Genomic DNA, 21,081 nt, shown 5'->3' on the forward strand with positions numbered 1-21,081 from the left:
TATCCTGACAGACGACGGTCCAAACCAGAAGTTACATCCAACTTTTCATAGGATTCTGTTTTGCCTGAATAGCACGTGAAGAAAACAACATGGTATTTGTATGTTTTAAAACTTCATCATTAAATGTGATTAATGAATGTCTCACCTTGCTGGTCCTTTCCAGTGAGGCCATGTTTGTTTACAAAGCATTTTGTATCTTTCTAGGCAAGGTTCATAGGCCTGCCTGAAGGCGTAGCCTGCCCTTCTCACGCGGACATTCTCCAAAAGACCCAGATACCTGACCTGATGACACACTAGACCCTCATTGAAGATGTGTGCTGCTTTTTTATCGTTCGGTTTGATACACCTGAAAGAATACACAAATTTTAGTTTTTAAACTCTGTCTCTTACAGATTGATCTGTCCATGTTTTACAAAGTATCACATGGAGTTATTTCACAGTCACATATTACTTATCATTCTTGGAAACCTCATCATTTCCTTTGAAATTATTCCAGATCATTTTATAAAAACATTAAGATAAATACACTGCAGACTCAGCAAAAAAAAAGAATAAACTCTTATGTACAATAACATGGGTATATATCACTGACATTCTGTTGAATGTAAGAAGTTTGATGTATAAGAGTGCATATTCTATGATTCCATTTATACTAAGTTCTAGAGAAACTATTCCTAGTGAGAACTCGGCAGTGTTTTACCTCTGGGGAGAGGAAGGCATGAAGATGGACAAGGAAGGGGCACAAGGGAATCTTCTGGGTTGATGGAAATGTTTTATATCTTGGTCAGGATGGGGCTACATGGGCATAGAAATATGTAAAAATTCAACAGCCTCCACAGTTAAGCTTCATATATTAGATTGTGTATATGTATATTACATACCTCAATCAAACAGTTAAAAACACTGCTGTCTCACTAAATCCCTATTATCTCCCTCCTTTTAAACAGAGCACTTTGCTGCCCAAGGAAAGACTAGATTTCCCAGCTTCCTTTGTAGGTAAGTGTGGCCATGTGACCAAAATTCTAGCCAGAGCAGAAATCATGTTTGCTACTTCTGATGTGTCGTTAAAAGGAACTTGGTTCTCCCTTTGCTCTTCTGCTAACTGCTGGTTGGCATGTTGACATGGTAGAGAGCTATCTCTGACTATATACATAAAAGGAGATATCCTGGAAATGGCAGAGCCTCAACACAGAAGACATTGCTCTGTTAGCCTTGAAGTCCATACACTTAGAAGTTACATAAGAAATAAATGTTAATCTTGTTTAGGCCCCTATTATTTCTGGATCTTGCTGGAGCAATTAATATACTGTTAAACATTTATGGTTATATCTGCCTCACCATAACTGTCAAATAAAATCCACATGCATATACAATATATGAACAACTAAATCTTACATAGTTTGACCCTGGTGTTTTCTATGATTTTCCTTTTTACATTTATAAAAATAATGCTTACTTTTTGGTTTAAGAACAAACAGATCAATGGAACAAACTAGTGAGTTTAGATCTAGATGTCTACACATATATTCAACTGATTTTCGACAAAGGCATCAGGGCAAATGAGTGAAAAATAGAGGTTTGTTTGTTTTTCTTTTCATTACACAGTGCCAAAACAAGATACCTGTCTGGGGAAAATAGAGCTTAAAATGAATCTGAAACTGAGTCTAAAGATAAAGATATATATATATATACACTTAAAATGATATATTCACAACGTTGGAGTTTATTAACTAAGAATTCTTAGAGTCCCATTAAAACCACTGAAAGACAAGGAGAAGAAAGGAATTTTCTGGGGGTGATGGAACATTCCATGTCTTGATCTGAGTAGTTGTTACCAAAGTGTATTCAGTGGTGAAAAACCAATGGAGCCATTTACCTAGGATCTGTGCATATCACTCTATACAAATTATACCTCAATTAACAGAATCTTAAGGTTTAAAAAAAAGTTGACTCAAATGAGAATAACAAAACACTGATCGCACAAAGTTTCTTGGTTCATTTTTTTGGAAACTAGGATCCTTACCTAATATATGTTCTAACCTGTTTGCAACCAAACCAGGGGATGCTATTTACATTTGCTATGAACACAAATATTAGGGCAACAAGCCAAACACGAAAATATTCTTCATGCTAACTTCCTCATAACTGAATTTTCAAAGACAACAGGAGAAAGTATGTGTGGGCATGCATGTGCCACATGAAACCTGACCTGCTAGACAAACCCTCTATCACCTAGTTCATCAAGTACACACATAGCCAACTCTAATACTAATCGGCCTGTACTGAATGTTGAAATCTATGATGACTTAGAAGCAAAAAAAGAAACCAGATTTTTTAAAAGGGGTTCTTGTCTTGTTTTGAAAAAATTTCGATTGTTTCAGAAATCATTACTTGAGGCATATGCTTCCTCACACAAGACCTGCAACTCAGGTGTCAATGGGCCAAGTCAATGTTACAAGAATCCACAATGAATCCAACAGAAGAGTTTATGCAAAACCTTATCAGAAATAAATTTATATTTTGTTTCTTGTCTTTAAAAAAAAACAGAAAGTTGCAAACTCCTGTATGCCAACAACCCAATTAAGTATCTATTCCCATCCCCCGCCACACTTCTTCTTTCCTTTTTAAAATTCCTTATTTTGGGGGCACTGGAGTATTTTTCAAACACACCCAAGACACCATATGATTTGAACTGTAAGTACTTTAGTTACCCCTTTGCTTGGGCTATACTCAGATTTAAGCAAACAGGAAAATGATCCTCCTTGTGAATGCCTTCATAGTTGAATGGCCAAAGAATTTTATGTGCCAGAAATACCTAATGTAGTTTGGATTCTTGGTCTGTAGATTTTTCATCAGAGTGGCTACGGATGCTTTGAACTGTGAGCCGGCTGTAGGAGGCCTTTTCAGGTTGATCTTGGCAGGGTTTCCTTCGGGAAACAAAGATTTGATGAGGGCGTGTCCGGCCTTCCACATGGCTTGGGACAGGTCCCGATAGAGAAGGTCATTGTTCTTGTCCACAAATCCTTCCACTTGGTACAGCACCTATGAGCAGCACATGGGACTCAGTAGCTGATACGCTGCACACCAGAACATCAAACAGCTGTTAAAAATATCCTGAGACTATCTATACTGCAGCCTCTTCTTTCTCCATCAAAAAACCCTCAACACGTTAGTCACACTCTAATACCAAATTAGCCTCCAAGTTTAAATTCCATCTGTCTAAATCACAGAGGAGTTCAAAATAAATTCTATTACCCTTCAGGATTTGCAAGAATAAACTTCAAAAATGTTATCATAACATTTTCAAAGGATTTTAGGGTTTTTTGGGTATTCAATCATATTTTTGAGGTTTTACTTATATTTTTTAGTTTACATACGCCAATTCAAGTGTGTTTAAAAGGAGATAGGGGAAAACAGAGATAACGTTGACATTTTTATAGACATCCTACACCAGCAGGGAAATTGACCAGAGAAGTATTTTTTAATAACATGGGCTAGTGAAAAAAAAATGAAGTACCAAGTTCCAACATTTTGAAATTAAAGGTAATTTAGATACTATATACTTCATATTTGGGATTCCCTGGTGGCTCAGTGGTAGAGAATCTGCCTGCCAATGCAGGAGACTCTAGTTCGATCCCTGGGTCAGGAAGATCTCCTGGAGAAGGAAATGGCAACCCACTCCAGTATTCTTGCCTGGAAAATTCCATGGAAAGAGGAGGCTGGTGGACTACAATCCATGAGGTCACAAAAGAGTCGGACCATGACTTAGCAACTAAACAACAACAAAACAACTTCATATTTACTAAATACAACATCAGATTTTGTTTCTCCTCTGACGTTTGCAAGCTTATTTATAATTACTGTAGGGACTTCCCTAGCAGTCCAGTGGTTAAGACTCTGCCTTCCGATGTTGGGGATGTGGGTTAGCCCCCTGGTTAGGGAGCCAAGATCCCATATGCCTTGCAGCCAAAAACCCAAAACATAAAGCAGAAGCAGTACTACAACAAATTCAATAATGACTTTAAAAATGGTCCACATCAAAAAAATAAATAAAATGGAAAAAATTAAAACCTTACTATATGTCTTTAGTGACTGCTCATTTTTACTGGCAAATTTTTTATGTGTCAATAGATCTTTTTTATAGGCTAGCTCTCAGCCTAAAAATAATAAAATTTATTTTTTAATATATACTTGAACTCTTTGATTAGGTCCACTGGCTTTCCTTTCAGATCTCAGTACTAGTAAGATTTTTCTCAATATGATCCAGATTCTATGCCCACTAAACATTCGTGGATTCTACAACCCCTCAGCAGCTCCATTTATCCTCCAGAGCTGGCGCTGGTCAGAATGCCTTCTCTGAGGCAAGGTGTCTGCCCTCCAAGGAGTAACTGTGACCTCCCCGGGGTCCCGGGCTCCCACACCTTGCCAGCATAGTGCTGGATCCTGAAGCAGCTGTGAGGAAGGGACGTGTCATTGAGGAACCGGGAGCACTTGCTCATCCTGCTCTCAAAATGCTGGTGGGTAGCGCAGACTTGGTTCAGCTTTTCCAAGAAGGTCTCATCCGTGACCGTGCCCGGCCTAAGGCATTCTTCATCCAGCATGGCTAGGATCCCGTTTGTGTTCTAGGAGAAAGGAAATAAAAAGGTTTCCTTCCTTCCTCACTGTATTGTTTTCATAATTATTCCTAATTATGCTGTTAAACATAGTCAACTTAGTCACAAGAAAAATTTTTTTGTTACAACAAAAAGTGGAGAATCAAAACAAATAACAAAGAGAAACACAGGAATCAACCCCTTCCAGGGTGTCCCAGGTGTGTTGGAGGAGGGGGCAGGAGTGTCTTTATGAGGTTCCCCCCACTTCCCCCCATCCATGGTGCCTCCCCCACAGAACAGGATGTAGGAGTTACCTCAGCCACCTCAGCAGGCTGATGACTGAAACTTATGTAGTTTAGAAAAAGGCAACTTATACCGCAAAAACCAAAAAACAAATCTGAAAGTCAGGAACTAGTCTGACACTACTATCTGTATAACATGTGGTCATAAATCACAAAGCACTGTCTTCTAAGGCCATTATTGGATTCATAGCTTGAGAAGGAAATTGGTTTCAGATGTTTCCAAATTGCTCACGTGTTCAAAATAGTTTATTTTACTGGGAAAAAAAGTGATGTGACTGGGATGCTGCTTTTAATGATCAATGCAATCAAGCTATGTTTCAAGAATCATCTGTTTAGAATAAAATTCTCTTTCCATATTAAATTTCGAAATGGATGTTAAACATGAGTTGAGAATTTGTTTGCTGAGTATTCAGACCCTGTGATCATATTTATCCCAAGAGCTGTCAGCCCAACTAAACCCAATAAAAAAATCAGGAAACTTCTACTTTGCTAAATAAAGGCTGTTGTTCCTTTGATTGCCTCTACAGGCCCACACGTCTCCATTCCATGGAGAACAATCTACTGACCATTAGCCCCACCCACTTCCGCTAGGGCAAAGTCTCATGGCTCTCCTCTTCTCTTTACAAGGCCGTGACATCCTCTGACCAGCACTTAAACACTTCACACACAAAATCTGGGGGAAGTGTGGACTCTCAGGCATCAAGTGTGTTCATAACATCCCCAGAATAAACATTATTGTTAGGTGTTGCTGAAAGGAAACATTTCCTTTATGTATCCAGGATCCTACATGGACATGAGTTTCTTTAATCATATATGCAAGGGGATTTGGGGCTGAGATAATTTAGCTATATTAGGTGTATTACCACTGTTCCTTCCCCCACCCCCCTTCTTAAAGGGAAATAATTAAGTGCAATGTTACATTTATGAAGAAAGAAGTGTTAGTCACAACTTCTGAAAGTTAAAATTCCCTCAGCAAATTACTTCGGTCACAAAACTTACCAGAAAAACTTTTCAGGAAATCGATTGATTTTCTAAATTTTAGACTACAGTTTTAAATTGCTTAGGTGGAATATTAGTGTTCACAATCCAAAACTGTCCAAATTTTTCAAAACAGGCCTTATTTTTTAACTGAAAAATAATAATGGCTCAGAATTTTTTTTTAATTCAATAGTCAAAGGTGCAGCTTTCAAGAATATTGTGAATACTGAAGGAAAATATATTGGCGAACTATATAATATTCAAAAACATCTTGTTGAAAATGAATAGCAAACGACCTGTTGGACATTTAGAGCCTGTGATTCTATTGCTGAAACAGCACTCATCTATGATGACACCTAAGTTTACACATTGCTTCAAATTACTTTGTTATCAAGGTCAGGATCCTAAGCTTTTATACACAAAATGAGTCTTCCCACAGTCAATTCATTCATAATAAACTAAAAAATATGATGTAAACACAAAAATCTTAGATTTGGAAAGGTTACTAAAAATGATGCAGTAATTTTTCACACCTTAAGCCTCTAACATGCATAATTTGTAAGCTGAAAAATCCCATGGCCCTCAGCCATCTGTGAAGTCACACACACTGTCCGTCACATCCTTAAGCAAGGCCGTGATCCATACCAGCCACCCCTGGGATCCTATGTCATTCAGCTCCCGAGATGGTGCCTTTATCTTCCTTTAATTTGAACTGCATGGAGTTTTTTTGTTTTTGTAAACTTTTTTCCAGTTTTACTGAGATATAACTGACATAATACTGTGAAAGTTTAAGGTGTACAACATGTTCATTGATCCACAACCATATTGCTAGTTACCTCCATCACATCACCTAATTACCATTTCTTTTTTTGTGGTGAGAACATTTAAGACCTACTTGCTTAACCACCAGTATATATAATACAGTGTTGTTAACTCTACCACCATGCTGTACATCAGAGCCCAGAACTCTCTCATCTTACAACTAGAAGTCTGTACACTTTGGCCTACATCTCCCTATTTCCCCCAAACGTTAGCCCTTGGCAATCACTATTCCTTTTATTCTGTTTCTGAGTTTTGTTTTTTTTTTTTTTTTTAACTTAGATTCTACATACAAGTGATATCATACAGTATTTGTCTTTCTCTGACTTCTTTCAGTTGCCCTCAAAGTCCATCTTTATTGTCACAAATGGCAGGATTTCCTTCTTTCTCAAGACTGAACAATATTCCATTGTATATGTACACCACATCTTCTTTAGCCATTCATCTGTGGACGGACCCTTAGGTGGTTTCCCGAATCTTGGCTATTGTGAATAAAGCTGCAGTGAATGTGGCAGCGAAGATACTTCTTTGAGATCCTGATTCTGGGTTTTTTTGTTTTTTTTTTTAATATATATGCCCAGAAGTGAGATTGCTGGGTCACATAATAGTGCTATTTTTAATTTCTTGAGGAACTTCTATACTGTTTTCTTATCTTTTTTTTTTTTTCTCTCTCTACACTGTTTTCTATAGCGGTTACATCAATTTACATTCCCACCATCGGTACATTACTATCTCACCACATCCTCACCAACAATCATCTTTTTGATAATAACCACTGAATAGTATGTTAAGAGGTCACTAGAATTTTAGGAACGGCATATTTTGTTTGGCAAACATCTTTTTTATTGAGTTTCCTATGATCAGGGCTCTTATTTCCAGGAGCAGTGGATTGGACCTGGGATCCCAGCACATAAGATAGAACGGTGTACCTAAGGGCATAGCATCTGAGTGTCAAGACCGGGCTCTGTGATACGGCAACAGGATGAGCATGGGGGAATACTGGCTAAGTATCAAAATGTCTAGCTCTCTATGTATGTATTTAAGAACTGTGTGTAATTTCTTAAGCTTGTGATAAAAGTCTCCACAGAATTCTGTTTCTCTAACATGTTCAAATACTGGAAATACTAAAGCTTAACGTTGAAGGCAGTCAGATCATTTGTAACTAGTGAATTATACTACCAAGAACTTGTTAGAAAACTGTACTTAATACTCACATTTTCTATTAGGTCACAAATGATAGCATTATTGAAGTACTCAATGTGAGTCCATTCTATGTCCTGAAAAAGAAAGAACATAATCAAATCCCATATAATGATGCTACAACACTACTATCTATAATACAAGACTTTGCCCATCTTACTAACTTCCACTTCCTCTCTGAAAATTTCCTTTATAAAAGTCAGGGTGGCAAATGTCATTTTCTGGTCCCCAAAACTCTGGTAATGCAGCAGTCTAGCACAGACACAATTTGATTGAAATACATGCCCTTGACCTGGGCTGAGATGGCCTCCCCTTCCAGACTCCCATCTGTGGCAATTTCCCATGCACTTCGCTGGCTCTGGGCCATTTACTCACCAGGCCCTCGGGTCAATATTACTTTGTATATATTTACAATGTTTATAAGGAAATAAGTCAGAACTTGAACCCAAGAACCTAAGGCCTAGATTTTTCTGTTCTTAATTTGTAATCACAAGGAAGAAATTCATTTTAGAGTCAACCCCATGTTTAGGGCCATTAACTATTTCAAATGTAAAAATAGAACACTGCTAAGAAAAGAATTTTCAACAGAAAGAAAAAATGAAAACCTAGGCACTGGTTCTAACACTAGCTACAAAGCCAAAGCTGGGAGGCCAAATGTAAACATTCTGTATCTGCTTACAGTCTGTCCGTAAGTGTAAACATTTATTTTTCCAGAAGGGGAAGAGAGCTAATTCATACTGTAAGCTAAGGATCTTCCTATATACTCTTAGAACTGGTTTAGACAATCTGTACAAACTGTTTTAAGTTACAGATCAAAGTTTGGGTATTCACTTTAGGATGAGAAGACAGGAAGAGAGTAAATCTGGCTTTTAGGATGTTTATGTTAAAAAAGGTGTCATTCAAGTATAAAATGTTTCTAAAGCATGATAATAATTCCAAATGGTAAATGAAATATTTATGATTTAGTTTTTGAGTAGATGAGTTATTTTACTAAGTCACTGGGGATAATATTCCCATTAGAAAAGTCTATACTGAGAGGCCATAAAAAGAAGATTCTGTGTCTTTAATGACTTAAAATGACACTATAGAAAAATGAAGAAAAATAGGTAATATTACTAAAATATTAAAGCAATAAATGAAATGGAAACAAAACATAATGCAATACAGATACAATAAAATTTCTCCTTTTGTCTAAAATAAATACATTTATACATAGAAAAATGTTGGCTATTTAAAAAAAATCAAAGGGTGAAAACCAAGTATCTGTTTTAAAATTAAGGATGAATATACTCTGTAAATATGACTTGATTATTTTCCAACTACATCTAAATGAGATAATACATCCACAGCACTAGCATTAAGATCTGCTTTTATTAAAAAATGTTAGAAAATCAATGTTTTTAAAGAGTGAACAAAGTCTTAAAATATTTTCAAATTTATATACAAGACTTTTTAGGTGTACTGTTCTCTTCAGTTTGGGCAAATGCGTAGCGTCAGGTAACCACCACCACAACCAGCCTCCAAAATTCCCCAAGCTGCCCCTCTGTAGTCACACACCTATCCTCTGGCCACTACTGACTATTATGTCTCTATCACTGGTGCCTCGACAGCTGTGACTTCTCTAGAATGACATACAAATAGGCTCATACATATGTAGCCTTTGAATCTGGCATTTTTCATTTAGCAAAATGCATCTGAGACTCCTTCACACTCTTGTGTGTATCACTTGTTTGTTCCTTCTCATTGCTGAGTATTAGGGCCTTGTACAGATGTACCACTGTTTTTCCGTTCAATCATCTCAGACTAGTTTCTTAACAGGGTACTATTTTACTGCACTGCACTGGAATCCCGTGAGACTCAAGTCCGTCAACTGATGTCCACTGAGCACCTACTATGTGCTGAGCACTGTCCTGCACCCACAGCAAAGAAGTTCCCAGTCAGCTCAGATGTCGTAACAAACAGGCTTTAAAAAGGTACTTGATACATCTGATTGTAAGGTCATGTCTGAATAGTCTTCTGAAACCAGAATTTGTATTATGAGTTAAAAAAGGAATACTTAAAAACTTTTTTCAACATTACCTCCCGTATATACTCCTCTTGCTCTTCTTTAAGAGTCAGCTCAATGAAGATTTGTTGCAGCTTTTCATTACAGTAATTGATAATGAACTGCTCAAAGCTGTTGTCCTATGTGGAGAAAAATGAAGACAGCCTTATAAAGCATGCCAGCAGCGCTCTCACGACAATGCAGCTCTAACATCTCACTCCACGAGAAACGTCACACACTCTTGCAGACCTAACCGCGGCCCAGCACACAGCTCCCGGACAGAGGCTGGCACACTGAAGGCACGCGAGGAATGATTCACAAGTCAAGTGAATGAATGAAGGATACACAAGTTATGCAGCTTATAGAGAATGAAGAATTTTAGTTGACAAATAAGCAGCCCACGCATGGTAAAAATGAAAAGTAAATACATTCCCCCCAGAAGATCATCAAAGAAACAGTGAGATTCTTCATCTCGGTCATCCAAGTACTGTCTTCCATTCTCAGGTGAAACTCTGGAGCTCAAGAAATTCTTTCTGAAAGAGCTCTTACTCCCCGACCCAGGGTCATATCCCTCATTCTGACTCTTACATACCAGCACTTGTGAAAAATCATGTTATGTGTATATAAGCATGTACATGTGTATTCACACCTTTGATTAGTTTCATACTCATCCGTGTCACTGGATTTTACATTTCAAAAGGGTTGAGCACACATCTCTTGCTCACTAATGGAAGCCCATGCCTGCAGCAACTTGTACCTGAACAAGCACTCATCGTGTCCTGGATGAGTGAATAAATGAATGCAGGGCTCACAAAGTACAGACTTAAGGGAATCAGTACATCAAAATCATCTCCTAGCTACAAACCATCTCCTCTCAGAAGGGTCACACATGTATCACTTTTATGATTCTCAGCAGTTTCTTCTTCACAGCAGAGTTACTGCCTAGAAAGATCCATTCTTAAACCATTTCTGAACAATCTGCAACTCTTAATGTATTGCTTTACATACAGAGGGTACAAAATGCATGTCTGTTGGATGAAAACACCAAGAACCACATCATTCAGAAAGAAGCATCTCTGGGAAATAAAGTTTGTGATTTTCACTCTCTCGTCCTCTTTGCACAGAGAGGACACGGTGGCAGTGAGTGAGAGATGGTGGCCACACGGCTGACTCTTCTCCCACTGCAGTGGACAGTCCTGGCCTCGAGGCTAAGAGGGGCCGCCCGTAATGGCAGAACTGAAGTTCGCCACTCTCTGTGAACACTGAGCAGCTGCCTTCAAATCTCTCCAGAAATGATGAAATCAAAAGTCATAGGTTTTTGAAAGCTGATCTTTCAAAATCAAATTTAGTTCAACCAGGACAAATTGTAAAATGATACCTGGGAGGGAGCACCTAGAGGTTGGCTAAGGATCTCTAATCACTAGTAAAGTAATTAATCCTGGGAAATTTTAAACTCTAAACCATGAACTACACATAAAATATATTATCACTGATTAATCTTTCAGTGTTAAATGTTGAAGATAAAAGTTGTGGGTTTGTTTTTTTTTTTAATCCTGAAAGTTCTGACTTAAAAGGCACACAATTATCACCAGAACATTCAATCAATATAGTCCTGGACATGAAGGTCATTCCCCAGCACTCATTTTCATGTAAAGTTTTAAAAAACAAGTGCTCCAATTCTCAGAGCTTAATCAATTTGACTAGCAGCTGATGTTGGTCTGATATACCAATAGATGCCTTATTATAATCTGTACAATGCCATTTATGAGAAAACCTGGCTTTCCTAGTTTGGTAAAATATATCTGTATACTACCCCAAATTAACACTTGTACATAAAATTAAAATTTTAGTGATTTATAGGAGCAGATCTTTGTTTTTTTTTTTAATTTTTTTTTAAATTCACGGAGTAAATCCTTTCTGTTTAATTTAACAGGTTTGTACCCACGGAGCTATTTAAACAAAATTATGCTAAATTTTCAAATGTTAACTAATGAGAAGAAGGGAGGGGAGAACCAACTGGTGTCCTTGACACAGTATGTGGCTGGGAGCAGCTGGAGGTATGCTTCCAGAACAGGACTATGAAATAAATACACACAAGCGAGTTAGGAACCAAGGCAAAGCTTCACAATCACAATACAACCTAAGGCATAAATCTGAGCTAAAGTAAATTTCCCCTTAATTTTTATAAGTTCTTGTATGGACTTTTTTGTAAGTTCTTCTATAATATACTTCATATCCACACACAGTTAATCAATGGCCATTTACTGCAAAAAGTTCACACAGTTGGAGAAGCTATTAACACAGGCGCATGCAACAGACCAGCACTGCACACAGGTCATACTTACTGCATTCTGGTGCACAAAGGGACAGATTACACAAAATGCAGTCAGTTCTCAATTTGCAATGAACTTCTAAAAGTAAACACTGATGGACAGTTATTTATTGGTGCGTATGACAGATTTTATCATCCAGGCTATATTTCTGATTGGCACAAAACGAGATCAAGACATCTGTCCCATCAACTCAAAAGACAGGATCACAATACCTACCCTACATGTGGTATCTGAATTGGAGTTCTGCTAGGTGAGAGCTACTCAGAATAAAAACCGTTTGCCTGAAATAATATGTCATATATCCTGCTTGAAGTCCTAAGGCTTTAGAATGTGGTACTTCTAATGCTAAATTATCAGCAAAAATAAAATGTGTTTGACATATTCACTCAAAGACTTGGGGACAAATTTGGCAAGTCACCAAGACAGTGAAAAGGTTCATTGAGATCCAGGGCGCCCCTCCCCTTTCCCCACCACAGCGACCCCTCCCTGTGGTACACGTGCTGTGTCCCCTTCAAATACAAACAAGAGGGATAGGAGAGTGTTCTGGAAACAGCCTAAGAACAAAAACTTGATTCTGACCTCAACCTGCTGCTTATAGAACAAAACCCCAAATCAATAGCACAGTCAATAAGACACAAGCCAGCTTACTTCCTACAGAAACACCCCGCATTTTTCGCAAACCTACCTCACGGACCCCAAACATGCCATGAACTGTCTAAGAGTGATTCATTACTACTGAAAATGAAGGCAATCATATTTCCTGTGATTAATGTTTAGGTTGTTGACAGTGTCCCAAATTTTGGGGAAATGAGACTTCACAAATCATTAAATGTAAGTTGCAAAAATTTACAATTTGCAGAAAATTAAAGAACAGTCTGGTACTAGTTCATACAGGTGCAACTTGCACACACTCAGTTTTTTCATTTATATAAGCATTAAATATCACCAGGTTCTTCTGCTCCCCTTTATAAAAGCTAAACTGGGTCAAGGAACCATCACATGAATATGTAGGCGCCAAAGCAGCTTGGAATTTGGATGTTTTTTGGCTTGTCGAGAACTGCGGGTGGCCAGCAATCCCTGCGCCGGTTCTCTCTTGTACACGACAGTCCTGTGAATCAAAGTCTCCAAAGGAGGAAGCAGGCAGGAGCATGTTCTCATGAATGACTCACCTCCTCTCCCTCCAGTTTTCTATCCATGCTCCACGCATGGAATTTTTCTCCATTGTCTAAAGCACATTCATCCCTAAAGACTGAAGGATAACACTAAAACTCTTGGCACAAGAACATACTGAATTTTCCATTAGACAATCCCCTTAAATGAAGCTCAGAACCACCCTTACCCTTGTTGGACTGCTCTAGAAACACAAGTAAACAGCAAAGTGTCTGGGTTCTATACCGTTCTACACTGTTTACAAAGTGTAGACTGGGGTAGTAAGCACTCATTGGATTTAGAGATATAAAATACACCAACATTTTAGAATCTAGGCCTTCTATTAAGAATTCTAGAGTTTGAGCCCAGCCTTTCAACATAAAAAAAAAAAAAAATTTCATACTCCCAAAATTCATAGCCAGTTTTTACTCATGTCAACCATGAGCTTTCCACTTGTGATTTTGAAAGATCAATCAAAAATATTGGCCTGTTATCATATTTGTATATTCTCAGCAACAAAGAAGGCTAATGATGTCTTTTACTCTTTAAGACAGATATTTAAATCTTATACTCCTTATAAATAATAAACATTGAAAGGAAAATGTAAAATAAATGAGGTAGCTCCTTCAACTCCATCATTAGGATGGTGGTGGGAAGGAGTCTGCAGATGAACTAACCCACCTGCCAATGCAGGAGACACAAGAGATATGGGTTCGATCCCTGAGTCAGGAAGATCCTCTGAAGAAGGGCATGGCAACCCACCCAGTATTCTTGCCTGGAGAATCCCACAGACAAAGGAGCCTAGGGGGGCTACAGTCCATAGTGTTGCAAAGAGTCAGACATGACTGAAGCAACTTAGCATGCAGAAAATGTATGAAACAGGGGAGCAGTTCTAATTCAAAAGATCATAACTTACTTCAGCAAAAGCACTATTAATTACATATTTAATCGATATTTCCCATAGCTCAACACTTTCATCTGAGGTCAAAGTTTGGATGTAACAGGTTGGGTGGGGGTTCCATACTTTAAATACAATGGAGTCTTTTGCATAACAAATGAAATAGCACTTTTATCTAAAAGTTCTAAAACTTTGTAACAACACTGTTTTAGGAATTGGGCTGTATTATTGCTTTAAAGTGTGCTGTTGGTCTTAGCAAAGGTTTACTCAGTGGAAAACCCCTGGGCAGTCCCCATTTATAATGCTCTTCCTACAGAAAAATACAATGCACTTAACAATCCATTTTTAAAAATCACAATGTCAATAAGTGGGCCCCAGATCAAGAACCACTCCCCCCCCACCCCCGAAAATTAACTTTGTAAAAAAAAAAAACAATCCTCAGAGTAAGAGAGAAACATTTAACATTAAAGATTCTCCTTTTCAAAAGACACTCACAAAACTGACTGACTGAAGCTATAGAAAACTTTCCTTTAAATATGTAACATTTTTCTTTCCAGTACCTACTCAAATATGAATATGGTCAATATTAGAAAAACAGCATTTCAGTTCTCTTAAATACTTTTTAAATATGCTTTGACTTAAAAAGTTATAGCGACAACAGACAAACAAGCATATACATATTATGAACTATATTAATTCTCACCATTTTCATTCTAAAATCTACTTTCAATCATCTCCTTCCTCTTCAACTATAAGTTCTCCAGCATATAAAGGACAAAATTAAATACAAAAAGCTGGAACAAAAGATGTTCCCTGCAACTAGAATCGATCTTCTTTTAAAAAGTATTTTAGAAAACAAATCCTATAATCATTAGATGAACTTACCAGTTGGTCTCACACTGACATTTCCCCAGGTATTAGTTAGATTCTTTAATTTGAAACTATCATAGCACCTCGCCTATCACGGCCTTATGATATATGGCCACTTTCAATGAGGTTCTGAGATCAAGATGAGTAAGAATGCCTGATTGCAAATAACAGCATTTGGCCTGTGGAAAACTAGCTCAGTCACATGAGAGGTAAAATATTCAGTCACTGCTGTCCTGCTTTGGTCTACAGGACACTAACAAGAGTTCCCCAGTAAACCACCTGTCCACTCTATTAGATAAGTACTTAGAAAAGAATTGAATCAATTTAGATTGCCCAGCATTGTTCTGAATTCAGTTTCACTTTTTTTTTTTTTTTTAAAGAATAGCATTTGCTACTTTATGGAGATGCTATAAATATTCCTCAGAAATCTAAGGGCATGTTTTCAGTTATAAGAATATCCAAGCTGAATTGTGAAGATTTGGAGTGTCTGGATTATAATTCTCTTCCTTTGCAAAACTGAATACATTCTACCAGGATGTATAGCTAGATTTTTCTCCTCAATGAACTTTAATTCATTTCACCTTATTTTGGTATCAATGTTCCACTAATCTGTTTTCCAAACTAACATCAGATCACGTGTGGCCAGCAAGGCTGAGCCATTCACCCAGCTGAGACTGGAATGTTTTGCAGTCAAACGCATGTGTCATCATCCCATGGTTTAATGCATCAGTTTCCCTCTTCCGTTTAGAGACAGACCAAAGTAAATGAAAGGTTTCCACAGCTCAGCTGAAAAACATTCTCATGGGAACTGTCAGTAGGGTCAAGAGGCAGAATTAGAAACATTTAAAAAAATTCCTTCTAGTCCTGTACAATTTTTAAAGTGATGCCCAGGGCTTTCCAAAAGGCAGGACCTTAATTCACTGAATAAAAAATAAAGAATTTTCTCTACATTCTATGAGTTTATTTTCACTTGAGTATAAAATATCACTGAAATTTTCATTTTTGCACTGATGCGGATTCTAATGCCTCTTCTTAGGTCATCCTCTTAGCCCTTGCACATGAGCTTATGATACTTTTACGTCCTCAATAATCTGGGTTCCTAGTGTTCAACCTGATAAGCTCTGACATTTCCACATGTTCCAATTTTGCTGAGAATCCAGAAAAATGTATAATAGGATCTGGGGTATTTGTGTGAATACATTAAAAGAAAAAAAACAAAAAACTTTCTAATTCTGAATCAAAAAGGAGGTAAACGTATCTTAAAAGAGCCCAACCAAATCCCTTCTCTGCCTTTGCCCCAAATAAGTTTATTTATAAAAGAACTAATGCATAGATTGTTAAAAATCAAGATGCCTGAAAGATTAACTGAGAAGGTTTAGACAGGAAAATGGAGAGAACAATTAACTATAATGAAAAACAAATCTTAATTCTCTCAAGAAATTGGCAGGGAGAGTCCCCATTTACTGATTTACGGCATGGAGAAGGAAAATTAACTTCTAAAGATTTTATGGACATCATAAGATTTGCTGTAGACATACGACTGGTTGGATCTGGTCTGTTTAAAAAGAGTAAAATATAACCGATTTGGTTTTAGGAACATTATATACACACAGATTAGGTTTATGTTAAGATGAACTGTGGGTGAGGCAGGGCATGTAGTGCAGAGGTCAAATGGCAAGGACCCCATATACGTTTGGAATTTACACTGAAGATTCCTGTTTATAAGAGCAACCTTGATGGCACATTGGAATTACCTGGGAGCTTGAAAATACTGCTGCTTGGATCCCACACCCAAAAGTTCTGATCTATTGGTCTGGGGTGCAGCCCGGATAGTTGAATTTTCCAAAGTTCCCCAGGTGAGTCCAACGTGTAGCTAAGTTTGAGAACTACTGAACTGGAGTCATGATAGAACATTGGGTTGCCTTCATCTTCCAGTAAGCTCTAATTAGCCGTGAGAACTTCAGAACTTTCTTCTGAAGAAAGGAAGGCATTTAGAAACATAATCCAGGCATTTTCAGAAAGTCCATAACTATAACAACGTTGAGAAAAATGGTGATAAAACTTGCAGAAGGAAAGCATGTTCGGAAAGGTAGGCTTGTAGAAAAACCTGAATTAACCATAAATGAAGAATATTCCTGGATTGCTAAAGGGTGTTCCAATCTGTGCTAAGTTACAGGAAGTTTCCACTTGGAACATCTAAATTCTGTTATGATTAGGTCTGCTTGTTTGTTGTTCGTTGGTTTAGTCACTAAATTGTGTCAGACTCTTTGTGCCCGCATGGATTGTAGCCCACCAGCCTCCTCTGTCCCACGTAATTCTCCAGGCAAGAATACTGGAGTGGGTTGCCATTTCCTTTAGCAAAGGATCTTCCTAACTGAGGAATCGAATCTGTGTCTCCTGCATTGGTAGGCAGATTCTTTACCACTGTGCCACCAGGGAAGCCGAATTAGGTCTATAATAAACATTTTAAAGAAGAAATCTAATTTCCTGCTTAGAGCTTCCTACCAAAGAGAGGATGTGTCCTCAGCCAGCAACAGACTCTCCATCTTAGGACCAACACCATAAGCTCCATGCAGGCAAGGAACATCTTTGCCTTGCTTACCACCAGCATTCTGGCTCATTGGAGGTACTGAATAAACCCTGGCAAAATGACTCCCTCACTTACACATGGTCAAACTGCTCATGAGGTTTAACTCAGGAGGACAGGGCACGGCAGGTCTCCCCAAGGCTAATTAGAGCTTACTGGAAGATGAAGCCAACCCAGTGTTCTATCGTGACTCCACTATCTTATTTAAAAAAAGGATCCATGTACTGTGACAGGACACTAAACACTCGCCCATTGACAAGGATCAATGAATTTTTTCTGCCAAAGCAATAATAAAATTAATTTGATTTGAGAAATATCAATGAATAGAGTTTTTTTCTAACTTTCTAGTGACATCTCCACTTTTGCCCTGCACATGAAACCATCTAAATGAAGATAAGCAATGTGCTAGGTAAGAAACCACTTTCCCTGCCAATGGTGAAGAATGACTTGACATTTAGTGCCCATCAAGTGACAGTAACCTGAGGTTTTGCTGGAAAGAAATTAATTTTAGCACCATGACTTCTGAGTCTACTCAGGCAATCCTTCTCATGCACAAATACCAAATTCTTCCTCTTACTAAGGGACCAGGAGCTCTCCTTTTCAGAGTCTGCTAAAAGGACACCAATATAAGCAAACACTGTGCTGAAGGGCAGTCTTCAAGGGCAGCAGGAAGCACAAAGGTCCCCTGCATTCTTTTACCAGCACACAGATGAACCCTGGGAAGGCGCCCTACAATGCCCAGGAGCTTAGCATGATGACAAAGGTGTAGAAATAGGGAGCATTTCAGAGACTTAAAGCATTTGGGTTTTTTCTTTGTCTCCAGATACTGGGAACATGTGAGTTTGGGGAGAAAAGTAAAGAAAAGCCCAGTAGAAGGCCTTTTTAAATTATTTATCAAAGAGGCCTAAGATTTAGGTCCTGAGTCTGACATATAGTAGCCACATAACCTTGGGATAGTTACTTGACCTTCAAAGCTCTGCTGCTGCTGCTTTTTTTATAAAAGGAGAAATAATAGCAGCCACTCCATGAGACTATTGTGGCAATTAAATCAGACAATGTACATAACACTACAATTCTTGCATATCGACAGTTCTCAATGATTATTTCCCTCTAGCTGTTAAATATGGAACATGATAAAGCAAGGAGAAGGCATGATCCCCAAAGTCAATGTTGTAAGAAAAAGGCATTTACTAGAAAGGCCTGGCTGAGCTGCAGGAAGCGAGCTGATGTCTTTTGTGACCCTGTGACGCTGATACTTGGAACATGTAAATTCTTCGGGTGGTCACTCTGGGTAGGGCCTCGTTGTTTAAAGGAATTCACAAATTACTGGTGGGGAGAGTTAAGATCTACTCATTATTTTTCCTGAACCAAACTAAAATACCAGTCCTAAAAGTAAGGCTCCTTTAGGTCTCACTTTAAGTGAGAGTCCTTTAAGGATGCCTGCTGCTGCTACTGCTGCTGCTAAGTCGCTTCAGTCGTGTCCAACTCTGTGCGACCCCAGAGATGGCAGCCCACCAGGCTCCCCCGTCCCTGGGATTCTCCAGGCAAGAACACTGGAGTGGGTTGCCATCAGGTCCTTAAAACAGCTTCTAAATGCCAAAGTTAGCAAGGGGGTAAATACGAAATTCTAATATAAGTCTATCATGTTTAAATATTTAACTTGCAATGAACATGGAGTCTTTTAAAAAATTTCATTATGAACTTTTAGCTAAAAATTTCTTTCAATCTTTGCAGCAGAAGTCATAAGATTACAGTTGGATGAGACCTGGATAAGACCCAACAAAGCACATAATGCAGACACTCTCTGCCTGAGTCCTACAGAGATGAAGTAACCAGCTCTGGCCAGGCCACAGCCAGCCTCTGGCTCTCCCATTTCTGGCTCTTTTTACGGCACCATCCTATCTGATTTTCAAGCAACCTACAAATGAACAAATATTAATAACTACAGACATAACGTCTATATACTTTGTTAGGAATTTCACAGTAAGAATTCTGAATTTGCAATTTCAAAAGTCAAATACTAATACAAGAAAACAGCACAGTCTCCAAAATATTGGATCTCAGCTCTTAACACATACACACACACATACAACTGTTACATCTTTACAAAAGTTATTTGTAGATTGAGTCATATTAATTATCTTAAATGCTGTCTATAGAATACATGATTTAATCTCCAATTGTTTCACAAAATAAAGATAATAATAACAATAATAAGCAGCTCACCTCAAAAATTTCGAAGCCATAAATGTCCAAAACACCCATGACTTTCTTTCTCACTTTTGTCTGTGCCTTAAAAATAGTTTCAAATTGAAGGGTTAATTTAAGCATTACATATAACACTAAAAGCATAACAAGGACTATAGACATAGATTACAAGTTAATTGTGTCTCAGGCCTAGAAGAATAGAATTTAGGTTTTTTTAAAACACATGAAAGAGGAAAGCCAGTTTATATTTGAAAGTGTTTATTTGAAAACTCTAAACAAATTTAGTATTTAAAGTCTTTCTTAATTTCTTTTTCTTATATTTAATTTTATATTTTAATTATATAAATTTTAATTTATATAATTTTAATAATAGATGATTATTTTGATTATAAAATGATAATCATTTTATATGATTATAAAATTTTAATAATAGATGATTTAAAGAAGGAATCATTATGCTTTATCAGGTGCTATATTAGATGCTTAATTATAAAAAAAGAGACTCAAAACCATCTAGTCCAATACTCTCATTTTCCTGAAGAACATATTATAGCTAGACTGATCCAGTGACCTCTGCAGCCAAGTGTGCATAACTAGTCACCAGATGAGTCACAGCCAGGACCCAGGATGCTCTCTTCTGCAGTAACTCTGCAAATACCATTAGACTATTCACTGGTGAGATTTCTCATAACATGCATGCAAAACAAAACAGAACTGCTGACAAATTTCAATCCTAAGCAAGGTAAATGCTTTTCAAGGAACAATCTCGGTAAGTGCTAATCAATTACCTGATTATAAAATTAAAATATCCTTAACGTAATGTTTATATTCTTCATACCACTTATTACAATTATTTATTTATCTGTTTATAGAGATTCAGTACCTTAATGCTTTCATTGATTCGATTTACCAGCCATGAAAACAACCTGCTGTAGAGGTTTTTAGCCAGAGCATCACGGGCATAATAAGCCTATTAAAAAGAAAGAAAAACTCAATACCCACAATTACCACAATGCTTAATTTCAATAAAATAATGAAGATCTTTTAAAATGATATTGAAAACTCTTTTATTTCAAATTTCTTTTCAGAGCATTTTTATTG

General features: G+C 37.6%; 1 protein-coding gene across 12 annotated transcripts in view; it reads right to left on the reverse strand.

The window, feature by feature from the left end:
- Positions 1-21,081, reverse strand: part of MYO1B (myosin IB) — a 198,985-nt gene that overhangs the window by 30,126 nt on the left and 147,778 nt on the right. For all 12 annotated transcript variants that reach the window (XM_086348680.1, XM_086348642.1, XM_086348660.1 and 9 more), the window contains 7 exons: positions 20,864-20,950; positions 19,999-20,064; positions 9,971-10,075; positions 7,906-7,968; positions 4,422-4,622; positions 2,816-3,042; positions 146-346 (listed from right to left, as the gene is read on the reverse strand). In XM_086348680.1, the coding sequence (XP_086204806.1) occupies positions 146-346; positions 2,816-3,042; positions 4,422-4,622; positions 7,906-7,968; positions 9,971-10,075; positions 19,999-20,064; positions 20,864-20,950 (950 nt within the window). The remainder of the gene's footprint in view (positions 1-145; positions 347-2,815; positions 3,043-4,421; positions 4,623-7,905; positions 7,969-9,970; positions 10,076-19,998; positions 20,065-20,863; positions 20,951-21,081) is intronic.

The sequence above is a fragment of the Bos grunniens genome, chromosome 2, assembly GCF_055505025.1.
Source record: "Bos grunniens cultivar Pamir isolate PY7600 chromosome 2, Bosgru_T2T1.0, whole genome shotgun sequence".
Classification (NCBI taxonomy): domain Eukaryota; kingdom Metazoa; phylum Chordata; class Mammalia; order Artiodactyla; family Bovidae; genus Bos; species Bos grunniens.